General features: G+C 44.6%; 1 protein-coding gene across 1 annotated transcript in view; it reads right to left on the bottom strand.

The window, feature by feature from the left end:
• Xdh (xanthine dehydrogenase) overlaps positions 1–9,932 on the bottom strand; it is a 65,778-nt gene extending 55,846 nt beyond the window's left edge. Inside the window, exons 1-2 of the mRNA XM_038318021.1 lie at positions 9,789–9,932; positions 2,702–2,759 (exon numbers count right to left, since the gene is read on the bottom strand). Coding sequence (XP_038173949.1) covers positions 2,702–2,759; positions 9,789–9,830 — 100 coding nt within the window. The 5' untranslated portion in view covers positions 9,831–9,932. The remainder of the gene's footprint in view (positions 1–2,701; positions 2,760–9,788) is intronic.
• Between the last annotated feature and the right edge of the window lie 3,771 nt (positions 9,933–13,703).

Below are 13,703 nucleotides of genomic sequence, written 5' to 3'. Positions count from 1 at the left end.
CCACAATCCCCTCACTCCGTGGGCCAGGACTGTGCCCTACAGATGTGAGAACAGATCACTTCCACTGCACAGGTGAGCCAGAACCCATGTAGCACCATCCAGGACACAAGTTCCAGGGTCAGGGTTCCCACAGGGTCTTAGCAAGAGGGGTCATGAACCTCCAAGCCTGAACATATGGTGTGTCTGAGTGGTGAAGTACCTCAGCCAGGCAATGATACATTCTGGGGCACACCAAGTTCTGGATTTTGACCAGAAATTTTCAAGCCAATAAAGTCCCAGAAACCAAAGTCAAAGCTGGACTAGGCTTTTGAATCTCTTGCAAAATATATACAAGTGAAAAATAAAGAGTTTTAAAGACTGGAAACCAATAACGGACCCAGCCAGTTCTTATACATACTGTGGAAAGATAATCTATGACCTAGCTAACAAGTCGGCTATTCCAAACCCACAGCAGTCTTGTGGCCACCTTCCTCGAATCACAGAAGCCTCTTTGCTGAGTTTCTGTCAGTCCCTAGGCCCTCACATCTCTTCTGAAGGTGGGGGACACGGATGGCTATTAGCAGCTGGCCCTTCCTCCATTGTGAAGATAAAAATTAACAAGGAGCAGCGGGATCGCACCTTACACTCAAAAGCTCTTGTTTTCTCTCAGCAGTTTGCTTAGCAGGCAAGAACTACTACTTCTCTGCAGATTAACATGCAAAGCAAAAGCAAGCGGAGGCTCACACTGTCGTATGCGTGCAGAGTGTCATCTTGCATGTTCCAGTCCTCTGACTCAGAAGTCTCCTGACGCCAGACTTGTGTAATCCTCTCTTCTTCTTGCTACTTCTCTCTAAGCCAAAAAGACTTCCCTAAGAACTAAAGTTTCTTTGTTCGCTTGTTTGTTCTCATTAAGTAAGGTATGTGCTGGTATTTATATATACTTTCCCAGCTGATCCACCTGGGAAGTATTTGCCCGGAGAAGGTGGCCTTCTGCTCTTTATCTTCTAGTCTTGGCATCTTTCTAGAAACCCTGGATTTGAAGCATGGCTAGGAACATTTCTCTCACACAGATTAACTACCAACCCAGACTGCAATAAGGAAAAGGACTTTATCCTTTACATGGCAACTCTCCGTCCTAAATTCCATTTGAGCTTTGCTCTTCAAATCAGTCCAGCGTGATTAGGAGTTTCTGGGGCCCTCAGGTTTGTGAAACCTAAACCGAAACTAGGAGCTCAAATTAGCTCTGTTTTCACTGAAATCCATCTCAACAACCTCCTCATGGAGCTGGACTGGAGATGGCGTCCCCTTTGCCGAGTCACCGAACCCCCTGCCACAGAAGAGCCACCGTGCTGAGCCTTCAGTTATGCCTATACCAAGTTGTCTGCCATGCTGCCTGATAGGAAGAGCATGAACTAAAGTCAAAGCCTCGATTCTGGGCTCACTTCTGCGAGGACTGAGCAAATGGTTCACTCAAAGGAGCCGCAGGCATAGCTCTGGGAGCGGGAGGAGTCCACCATGGACAGATGTCAAAATGAGCGTAGTCCTGACAACAGGCCCCTGGAGCGGTTCCAGCCTGGGTGAGAAGTAAAGCACACAGCCCTATGCTTCCATCCAGGGTCTGCCAGAACCTTCCCAGAATATACTCAGTGAAAAGCAGGTTCCTTAATCTGTGTAGGCCTCACTTCCTCTCAGAAGCGGAATAATGTTACATGTCCGTGGGTTCTCTGAGAGGATTATGTGAGATCACCTGTACAAACTACTTTGAACTTGGTCTGCACATAGTAAGTGTTCATTAAATACCAGCACCTATAGTTTCTGTTGTCCAGGGTCCCAGATTACTTCAATCACCTGAGGGACCCTACCAAAGCCTTTCCCCCAACGGATGAAGACCAGTAATCCAGAACATAGATCTCCCCACTTTGGGGTTAGTCAAACAAAAACTTCTCAGGTGTCACTTCAGGTATCCTGCATATTAGATATTTACATTACAATTCATAACAGTAGCAAAATTATTTATAATGTAGTAATAAAAATAATTTTATGGTGGGGGGATCACCACAACCTGAGGAGCGGCATTAAAGGATCGCAGCGCTAGGAAGGGCGAGAACCACTGCTCTAAGGAGTCTCCTGCCCACCGTGTCTCTAAAGCCTGCCATTAAGCAGTTGGGACCTTACACAGTTCCCACAGCAATGATCCTTTCCCAGTATACAACCACTGTCTGGGAACACCCAGCAACACGGAACTTACCTAGTATGTGGAAGTAGGTTCAATGCACAACAATGCAAGAAACGGAAATAGAAACCCCTTCCCTCGTCTCTCTGGGCCTCTGTGGAGCCAGAGAGACTCCTGGGAAGTCTTCTATGTGTTAAGCAAATGTCAACAGAAGACCAGCTCACTGCTCCCAAGGGGAATGACCATGAAACTCAGAGGGGTGGATGAGGAAGGATGAAGAAGGTGCCTTCTCATCACAGAACCAAATCCTGGAATTACTAAATTCTTCACTGAAGAAACGAGAAAGAACATCCTTACCCGTCCTCTCATTTGAGAACTGGGAGTTTATGATCTAGGGAGGCAAGGACTGTTCAGGCTTTCCCAGCTCTTGATTACTGCAGCTGCTCAGACTCCTCCAAGGCCACCCCCTGGTCACTGGGAAACCATATAAGCCTCAGAGAACAGTCCCATCGTCCCCTCAGCCTCACTCCCACCGCAGAGCCAGGATATGCTTCCTTCTCAGGTAGACCAGAAGTGTTGTTTCAGGGTCTGCATTTTTCTCCACCACCTACCAGGAAGAGGAAAGAAAACACATCAAGAAATTGCCTGCCCATTCTTTACAGTTGACGTCCTCCCTTCCAAATCTCACCCCCAAACACGTAGAGTGGATGGGCACATACTGGAAAGACAATTATTTGACAATTCTAAGCAATGAACAGATGAGCTCTAAGACATGAGCATGATCAAGTCCTCAAATTCCACCTGGGCACACCACGAAACCTCCAGGTTCTATGCTGGCAAGAGCATGGCAGAGTTTCCTCCAACTAAGGCGATATCATCACATTTCTCCTGCCTCATCCCAGCTACAAATTCTAGGGGCGTCTGGAGCTGTCCGCATGCAGACTCTGACTTTGTTTCCTCGAGCATGCCTGCTCAGACTCCATATATGATGAGAGAATGCTGGTTATGCAGTCTGTGCCCACAGCGCAGCGTCGTGTGCAGCAAGCTACCACAGTAGCCACACGGTTACGTTCGCCTGGAGGAGACACCTCAAGTCAAAACCCATCCGCATGTTCAGTAAGGTAGAAAAGGTCGTCTGCCAGCCGGGCGGTGGTGGCACACGCCTTTAATCCCAGCACTCAGGAGGCAGAAGGCAGGCGGATCCCTGAGTTCGAGGCCAGCCTGGTCTACAAGAGCTAGTTCCAGGACAGGCTCTAGAAACTACCCTGTCTCGAAAAACAAACAAACAAAAAGGTCGTTTGCCATGTGAGATGCTCTCCCCAGATGTGAGCTTTCAAAGGAGATCTGAGAGCCCATTTCAGTCCTCCCCATACTTACAGGCAAAGAATTTATGATTAGAGATTCTTTAAGAGAACTGTGCTATGGGTCCTAGTGTTTCTCCAAGGGAAGGAAAGGAAGTATCTGCCTCACACCTCAAGCTAAGAGAAGGGGCAGCCTCTGTACCCTACATAAATCCACCGCTCCTCCTTTGCAGTATAGTGTCGGCAGCCAGACCTACCCAAGACTTTCTCAGAGGCTCTGATAGAACAAAGAGAGCCTTAGTTCTGTGTTCTTGTCCAGGAGTGGACTTGGCAAGGCCAGTCTAGGGCTGGAGCCAGCGCCTCCTCAGAAGAGGCAAGGTTGTGGTTTCTGAGAACCTGAACTCTGGTTATCAGTTCTACGACAGCTGTGTCTGAGGAATCGCAGGTTCTCTTTGCCAGCATTGCCTGACTTAGCTTTCTGCTGGCCTTGGCCACGTTTCCCCCCTACAAATCGAATATATGATGCTGTACTTCTTAACAAATTTGCTTGGTGTGAGTCATCAGCTTGTGCAAGACCTCCTGGTCCCAGCTATTGCTTTTGTCTTCTTTGTTTCTTGTTCTCTCTCTTTCTTATCCCTGGTCCTCCCACATGACACATCACCATACAGGACCCTTATTCCTGCATGTTCAGGACAGTATAGGATATTTAATAGTCTGCCATACCACAACTAAAGGGAGACCTAACATAGTGTTGTTAACTAAAACTGATGGGTTTAAACTCCCACTTGAGCTTTAAAAAAGGAAGAAATGCAAGTGTTGGTTCACATTGCCAGAATCTAGTAGGTCCAAGAATTTTGATAGCAGTGAACCTACTACAGAGCATCCATAATGTAGACAGGGTTGTCTTGAGTGTTTAAACCAGTCTCAGGAGGATTGCCTAGAGAAAGTGAAGGGACCACTAATAGGAGGCTTCTTTATATAATGGACCAGCCATGTTGGAAGCTGAGAGAGAGAGCAGGGGACCTAAGAAATGTACATCACTAATACCATGGGATGTGTGAGCAAATGTTCCCTGCAGTGGTCTCTGAAGAACCCTTAAATCCATTAAAAGAGTTCGCTCTGAACAGTTGAAAGGCTGCCTTAAAACAGAGCCAGTGAAGTGAAATCTTTCTTGCTGTCTCACGGCATCATTCTAAGTTGAGACTGTTTGGGGAAACTTTACTAGAAAATAAAATTGTGCGTGTACATATGCGTGTCATGTAGCGTGTGGTATATATGTACACAGTTCGTGGTGCATGGAGAGAGAGAGAGAGAGAGAGAGAGAGAGAGAGAGAGAGAGAGAGAGAGAGAGAGAGAGAGGAGAGAGACCACAGTAGGTCGTCAGGTGTCTCCCTCTAGTGCTCTCAGCCCTACTGTCTGCAGACAGGGTTTCTCACTGAACCGGAAGCTCACCATAGACTGACTGGTCCATGAGCTCTTGGGAGATGCCTGGCTCTGACCTCCAACGCTGGGATGTGCAACCAGCCCTGGCTATTTTTATGAAAGCTGTGGGTTCAGACTCAAGCTCTCATGTTTGCAGAGCCAGGATTCTTACCTACAGAGCCATCACTTCAGCCCCAAGAGCAGTATTTTTTGGATTGGCTCCAAATAATACATTTCTGAAACTTGCAGGATTTTCCTTTCAATGGGGTTTAAAAGAAAGTGGGAGACAGAAATTAGAGTTCTTAGGCAAATATTCTGTTCTTTCATTTGGAATCCATAGATTTTATTTATCCATAAAAGTGTAAGCGTATGGCGTGGCTGTAGAAGTGAAACTACGTAGGGAAAAGGGAACAGACAGGAACAAGGAGGGAAGAAAGTAGAGGGTGGGGTTATGCTTAATATCATCAATGCACAATACACGCTTGTGAAACTTTTAAGTTTAAAATTAATGTTTTTTTAAACTTCGCTTTCTTTTATGATAACACCCCAGGAGTCCAACTTGCTCGGTACATCCTGGATATTAAGTCTACATAAGGTGAAGCTCCTTTTCTCGGAGAAGAAATCATGAATGCAAATAAAATTGATCTTTATCACTCTTCTGGTGGGTATCAGTGACTTTAAGCATGCTAGTTTTCTCCATGTTGTGCCTTCCTCCTTTATAGTACATCATACTAGACACACACATACACACACACACCTGCTGTGCCCACCTATAAATTCAAGGTAAGCTTCATATTGTCCCTCAAGACACTTTTAGAGATATCCTCAGTCTTCCATTGTTGGGGCAGCTGGCCCAATCCCTGCGTTCAGGGGCGTGGCTGCCCCAGGGGAGTAGGATACCCTTAAAAAGGATCGGGGCGCCGGAAGGAGCCCTGTTTTGCTATTCCCCGTGTTACCTTCTGCTCCGCTGGACCCTTGGTTCTGTAAGTTCCCTTATTTCCCCTTTTATTAAAACTGATTTATTATAAAAGGACTATTTTGGTTATTTCCAAACCCCTCCGACCGCCGGTACACGCCGGTACACGCCGGTACCCTCCGGTACATTCCATTTTAACTGTCCTGCCTCCTCCTTCCCTAGCAACCTGATCTGATTGGATTGAAAAATCCTCTCACTTCTCCCAGTCCCGTGCCTTGATCACGTCTCCCTCTTTTTCACACATCTTGACTTGCTGGAAGACATCATATGCTCCCTTGTTCAAGGCTTTCTATATCACCACAGCTAGGCCTACACTTCCTTGAATATCTACAAAGAACGGCTGACCATGCTATTTCTGAGGTGTGGCTCAGAGCTTGCCGCAGTGTGCCCCATGGAACACTCTTAGAAACTGAAAGCCCAGGGGTAAAACCCTTGGCAGGTGTCATGCAGCCTGAAACTGAAAGGTTTCCTGCAGGGTCATGTTGGGAGCACTTGTTAGCACCCAGCTGCCATGATGGAGCTAGGGTAACTGGAAGGTCATTGGGGGGGGGGGAGGTTATCCCCAGCCTTTGGCTCTTCTTTCATGTTGTGCTGTAGATAACTGTTTGCCATGATGGTCTGCCTGTGTAGTCTAAGTTCTCTGAAACCACAAGCTGAAACAAATCCTTCCTTCCTGAAACGGAGTCTGTGGACATTGTGGTGACAGTGGGCACAAGCTGCACTGTGAGAAAGCAGCTTTATAAAAACTGTGGTAGATGGGCCAGCAGCATGGCTTAGGTGGTAAAGGGGCCTGCCACAAGGCTGGATGCCTAGCTTGATAACTTGAGCTTTGTTCCATTCATATCCCCCCCCCCTCTCTCTCACACACACACACAGAGACATACAAAATAAACGCATAAACGCAGTGATAAAAAATTTAAAGGAAAAAATGAGTGAGTAGATTTCTCTGGAAATTTGAACTTTTAAAAGAAATAATGACGGCTGGGTGTGGTGGCAGGCCAGCCTGGTCTGCATAGTGAGTTTCAGGACAGTCAGACTACATAAATGAGACCCTGTCTCAAAAAAGCAAGGAAAGAAGGAAGAAGGTAGATAGGTAGATAGATTCTAAGGGGTGATAACATACGATACACACTGAAATCTGTAACTTTAAATGATAATTAATCAGTGAATAAACAGATGGAAGACCGACTACCTCTGATACTAATAAATATGACTAGTTATCTAATAACTGGCACAATAATTGATCCAGTTAATAAACAATGGTGCTGAACAGTGCATGAGATAGCCATATAGTTATATGACCTCAAAGTACCTGTTCATAGATTATTAATTATGAAGGGAAAAAGAGTTGTCTTTTGGGGAAGAGAGTTAATGGACACTGCCTTAGCCTAGAGTTGAAAGTCCAGGTCACTAGTGGCAAAGCTGCTATGATATATTCCTTGATAGACTATGCCACAGGAGAAGACATTACTTCTGGGGTAGTCCTGCCCAAACAGCAGACTGGCAACCAAATTACAAGACAGCGTGAGGGAAAACTCAGAATTAGTGTCACCCTAAGGAATAGCTAGCCTGTTCTCTTCAGAAATGCCAATGTCACTAACGACTAAGGAAACACAAGAGCTGTTTAAAGTTAAATAAGATGAGATGGAAAAGCCCTAACATCCATAGCCAAACTCTTCTAGGGGATATTAAATGACATTAATGGGAAAATTATAATAAATTTGCATGAGACACACAGTGCTTTTATATCAAAGTTGCATTTTCTGAATTTCATAAGTTGATTGTTGGTCTCTAAGAACTAGAAGATCTTTATTCCTAGGATAAAAATAAAGAGATATGACATCTGAAACTCTCAGTTGTCCAGAAAGAGTATAAGTTTCATATATTTATACATATTTGTCAAATATATAAAATTATTTGTATGCTTATATACATATTTTCATCTGTGCTCATATATATTCAGTATATTTATCCTGGAAGAAAGAGATAGAGAGAGGGGCAGGCAAGATGGCTCAGAGGCTAAGGCACTTGCCACCAAGCTTGACAACTTGAATTTAAACAAAGGGGCCCACGCAGTGAAAGAAGAAACTGGCTCTGACATGTTGCCCTCTGTCCACCTGCTCCCAGATGAGAATGAGCCACCATCTTTCTACAGCTTCTTTGGTAACATCTTTGCACAATATCTATGGCCCAATGCCCAGAACATCTTGAAAAAGGAAATTAATCCAAAGTTGCTCAAGCCACCGCTGCTCGCCCCGATCCCTCTCGCTTGTTCTTGTGTTTATTACAGCTGCTTTTGTCCTTACTCTCTGCATTGCCTCTTCATCCTTCTGGCAGTTTCCCAAGAGCCCTCATCTTTTTAAATGACATACATGGCTGGCTATTCAATGTGAGAACATGACAGGGGCAGAACCTTCCGGAGATAGAAGGGTCTGGCATGATGCTACTCTCTAACGAATCTAAAATTTGCTTTGCTTCAGTGCAAATAAAACCCAAGGAGAAGCAATTCCAGCCAAGTCAGTTCACCTCAAAAACACTCCTTCCCAGACACAGAGCCTGATGGCCCTTCACAAGAACAGTGGGTCACATGCAAATCAACAGCTTAAGAGATAATAAAACCAGAGTGAGACATGACCTTAAGAGTCCTCGAATCCCACTATTAACTCACTGGAAAAACCATTTCTGAAAGCTCCAAAGGAAACGTCTTTGTGTACACAGCATTTGTAGAAAGCCAGTTCAGCAGCTGTTTCTATACCTGTATTATGTTACTGCTGAATGCAAAAGAAGTTTCAAATATTGGGTGCAAGACTCTTACTACCACCAGCGTAGGCATTTCGACCTAGCTTTGGTAGGTACCAGCTGCTCAACTCAAAAACAAAAGCATCTCAAAGAGAGGATCTTGGACCTGGGGACCCAGAGATGGGATGGCTCAATCTGAATCCAAGAGTCTTGACAGTACTGGTGTTGAAATGGATCCTAAAGTTTCCATGCTAGTTACCCAGACAGATCCTGGCAGTTTAAGTCCTTAAGGAGTCTCTGAAGCACGTGTTCATTCTTGCAAATTCCTTCAGAAGTTACTCAGCTTCTCCAGCCAACACAAAAGTATCAATAAAAAGGACAAGAAAAATCATTCTTCTTTGGGGACACTTTGGCACACTAATGGTTTAAACTGTCCTAAGTAGCCAGTCACAGTGGAGCATGATGGGTCTTCTCCTACGATCTTGTTTATTCTCAAGTGTGGAGCTGGAGCGCTGTGAGTATCTTACGGGGAGGTAAACAGAACTTGGAGACAATACACTTATTGCAGCTTCACTCCCAGTATGGCACAGACATAGCAAAGACGCCCAGGCTGCCAGGGACTTGTGGTCCCCATGTGCTTTTTCTACATCTTCCTGCTCTGGTGATGTTTAAGGGGTTTGCAATATTTATTTAAAGGACGGAGAGATGGTTGGGGGGATTCCTTTATGAAAATAATAATGACGATGGCTTGCCACAAGGTGTCAGTATATGTCCCCACACAGTAAATGAGTTCTAGCTGGTAAATCTATAGTACAAGATACATCAGAATCGAGGGCTATAATGTGTTGTATAGCCTGGCATTAGCGTGAAAACACATTCCTGCCGCTTACTTACTTAAACGGGGAAATAGAGGGGTGTTGATGACTCCCCACCTCACCTAGACTGTTGTTTTCCTGCCTCTAAATCAGTGTGTTCACTACTACCGTAGCTTGGACACCCTCTGTCCTCCCTCTCCCTCCCTTCTTTGCCCTCTGAGTGTCTTGCCTGTGCTCTTCTTGCTCTGAAGTTCCTGAACTACAGCAATACCTTTTAAGGATAGAACTAGACCAGATCAAATCAGAGGGACCAGGTAAGAGAGATGACACACGTCCCTTCCCAGACAGCAGGAACTCCAAACCAAAAGGCAACTCCTGCTTACCTTTTTACCATTCACAAAGAACACCAACTCATCTGCAGTCATCTTGGCTGGTCGAGTCACTGAGTTCCCAGGAGGTACTTGCAGATATCACCGCCCTGAGACTTGGAAGATACGCCTCCCAGCAAAAATGAAACAAAGTCGGCCAATGGGAAAGAACCAGCCCCAGGCATGGATAGTTCTTGGCAATAGTCACAGGTTTACATAATCCACCAGGAAGGACCAAACAAACACACAGCAGCTCACCCTCTCTGCTCCTATGTCAAAGTACACAGAGGAAAGTGTGTGCCCAGATTAGTGAGGGCTGTGTCTTGGCACCAGATGTCTGAATTCTGGGCACCTGCCCTTGTGGAACCTGCTTCATCCTCCTCCCACTTGCCATACCAGGAAGAAAGGGGGAAGGAACCCTTTGTCAGTCACTGCCAACAAGAGCTGATTCACTCTCTTCCCGTCTACACTTGCTATTTCTCCAGTCTGGCCTACGCTGATGCAGACTCGGCACTGGAATGCTTAACTCATTCTCTCGTGGCCTGGTGAACTATGCAGGCCACAGTCGGAGAACTCAGTGTCCAGACTCAAACCCTGGCCACTGACTACAGCCTGTCACTTATCCCCTGCATAACTCAGCTCTTCACCCCCGAAAAAGGAACATAAAAATGATACCAAAATCAGAGAGCTGAGAGACAAATCGTCTCTCGGATGTGCCTTATAAACTTGCAGAAAACCAAAAATATGTACCCTTGTTGCAAAGTATCCTAATCATAGGAACAATCTTGAGACAAAACATGCTTGAGACTTGTACAGACATTGTCAAATCATCAGAGGCACTCACAAAAATAAATAAATAAACAAATAAATTTCAAACACCAAATAAATAAAAATGCTTATGCAATATAACCATAGTCTATTAATAGAACTGAACCTCCCCCTCAGGAGTTAGTGTCCCTAACTCCTGGTGTAAAGGTCTATGCACGCAGGCAACACCAATGGGCTCTCCCTGCTCCACCCCTCCTCATGCTCCCTTCCACCCCCCCTCCACCTCAGCAGCCACTCTGTCCTTCTCCAGCCCCACAGCCGCTCAGTCACTCAGCCAGCCTGCAAGAGAACACTTCCAGTGTTCCTGGAGACCACAGGGAAGGAAGAAAAGAGCCTGAGTCAGATGTAGCCGGCACAGCAGAATCTTGAGAAACAGTACTACTGGGACAGTCACACCATCGACACAATGTCCCTAGGCCAGCACAGCCCAGTCAGGACCAAGAAATGAATTTCTTTGTCAGTTGATTGATATCCCAGTTTGCCCCTAGACTCTGCTGTGTCTCACGTGCCAAATCCTATGAGTTTCTCAGTCCGGGACAAATGGGGATGCCAATAACCATGAAACAGTAGTTGTTAGCCGCAGTGGAATTCCCTACAAAATGGGTCATTGGGCTGTCTGGGACATGTTAGTGACATGGTCAGCAGAGAGGTTGTTGTTGCTGCTGCTGCTGCTCCTGAGACCAGGAAATGGGACTAAATATTCCAAGCTCAGGACAATCCCTCACCACAAAGACTTGTGCAGCCTAAAATGTCAATCAAGAAGAGACGGAGAAATCCTGGTCCAAAAGGAGAAGGGTGGGGCGAGGGATTAAAGCTGATCCTAGGGCGTGTGTTTCTACCTCTCCCTGTTCTTCATATTCCTATGATTGACTGGCTCTTCTATTCACTGACTCACCCAAACTTACATCTTCATGAGCTCTGCCTATGCTGTCCTGCACAGTCCCAAGGAAAGTTACATAGGCTGCATTTAGTATTACCTCCATCACCTTTCCAAAAGTCAAAAGTCACTGCCTTCTACAAAAGTTCAGCACCCTCATTTACAGCCATGGTTACAAAATCACCTCTTCTGAAAATTTTTATGAGGTTTAACTGTTGTTCCCAGCAGACATTGGGCAAGTGCTTGAGGGGTTTCTAATGCCCACACTCCGCTTCCCCTGCCATAGTTTGAAGGAAAAGGTTGCCTGACTAGGGTACTGCAAGAATACACACAGACACACAGACACACACACACAGAGAGAGGGGGGGGAGGGAGAGGAAGAGAGAGACTGCAGAGTTGTATCAAAAATATTCAAAGGCCAAACAGAGGACCCAAATAAACAGATAAGGAATTTAGCATAAATTATTAAATTGACTCAAAACACAGAAAGGAAGTTGCCAATACGGCATGGCTGGAAGAACCAATAACTTGAAGGGAAAATTTTAAATTATGGAAGAAAAAAATCACCAAGGAAATCCAGATGCTTCAAAAGGAACAAACAAAATTCTGGAAATGAGAGAACCAATCAAGCAAATAAACAACACATCAGAAAATGTCATCAGCGAACAAGAACAAACAGAAGAATGAATCTTAGAGTGGGTGACAAGGTCGAGGCAGCGATGCATATCAAAGAAAAAATGGGCTGGGAGAGTTCTCAGTGGTTAAAATGTTTGTGTAAGGTCTGGAGTTTGGGTCCCCAGAGCCCACCTAAGTGGCAGGTAGACATGGAAGCACTCCTGTAATTCCAGCCTGAGATGATAGAGACAGAGACTCTCCAGAGTTAGCTAGCTAGCGAGTCTAGTCATACTGGCGAGCTCTGAGTTTGATCATGAGACAGTACCTCATCGGATCCCAAATGTATGCCCACATACTCAAGAGAACAGCCCAAGTCTACACAGGATAGAAGAAGGAGATGGTAGAAAATCAAATGTCTTAGACATTCTAGTCAATGCAATGTTAGCCAAGAATTGCCAGAATCTAGAAAAACAGACATCCAAATAGAGGATGTCTTCCAAACCCCAGCCATGACCATGGAAGAATCTCTCCAAGATGTATCATAATCAAAATATCAAAAATACAAAGCAAAGAAGCCATAAGAGAAAATGCTAACATACAGAGGCATAAATATCACAGTAACATCAGATACGATGTCAGCAACCATAAAGCCATAAAAGCATGGAATGATATACTTCAATCCTTAGCAGAAATTATTGTTAACCAAAATTGTTATATTCTAAAAACAAGTATTCATTAAAAACAGATAGAGAAGTAATAATATCTCAAAGAACACAGACACATACCATATATACACACTAAACAAATAAATAATATAATAACTAAGCCAGATGTAAGAAAAACCTTCAAGAATTATTATACACAGAGGAAGGAGACAGTTTCACACATAAGAACACAGGAACGAATATATTTTGTGAAAGCAACAGATCAACAAAGGAGACCTAGGAAAGAATCAATCATGTCCAGCACAGCAAATGTCCAACACTACCAGGAAAGGAAGAAAAGAACTGCCAATCAACTAACCAACCAGAACAACAAGCAGCAAAAGCATAAAGAATAGCAAATCCTTCTCAATTATAGCCTTGAGTGTAAATGGCCTTAAGACAGTAATTAAAAGAAACAGATTAATGGACTGGATTGAAATACATGATCCAATTATCTGTGGTCTCCAGGAAACTCACATAGCTAGGGAGAAACTGAGAGTCGAGTTGGAAAGAAAACTGTCAAGCAAATAGGAGCCACAAATGGTCTGGCAGAGCAATTCCCTGATCTGATTAGGTAGATCTCAAACCAAAACCAGTCAGAAGGAAGAAAAAATGGGGTGGTCCATTAAGTGTTAATAAAATAAGCAGCTCATCCAAAGGATATAACTACTATAGATAATTATGCTCTGAATCTTGAGGCCCCCAATTTTCATAAAACAAACACTAAAAGGCATAGAAGATCACATAAGTCCAGATACAGTAATAATGGAGGAGTCGATATCCCACTAGTATATCTACATAGGCCTTCCAAGCAATAATCAGCAAAGGGACCTCAGAGCTAAACTATATCATAAATCAAATGGAGCTAATAAATCTACAAAACATTCCACCCACCCGATAGAAATG

This window comes from Arvicola amphibius, chromosome 2 (assembly GCF_903992535.2).
Source record: "Arvicola amphibius chromosome 2, mArvAmp1.2, whole genome shotgun sequence".
NCBI classification, from domain to species: Eukaryota; Metazoa; Chordata; class Mammalia; order Rodentia; family Cricetidae; genus Arvicola; species Arvicola amphibius.
The sequence above is the reverse complement of the archived record's forward strand: the minus strand, read 5'-3'. Positions and strand labels throughout refer to the sequence as shown.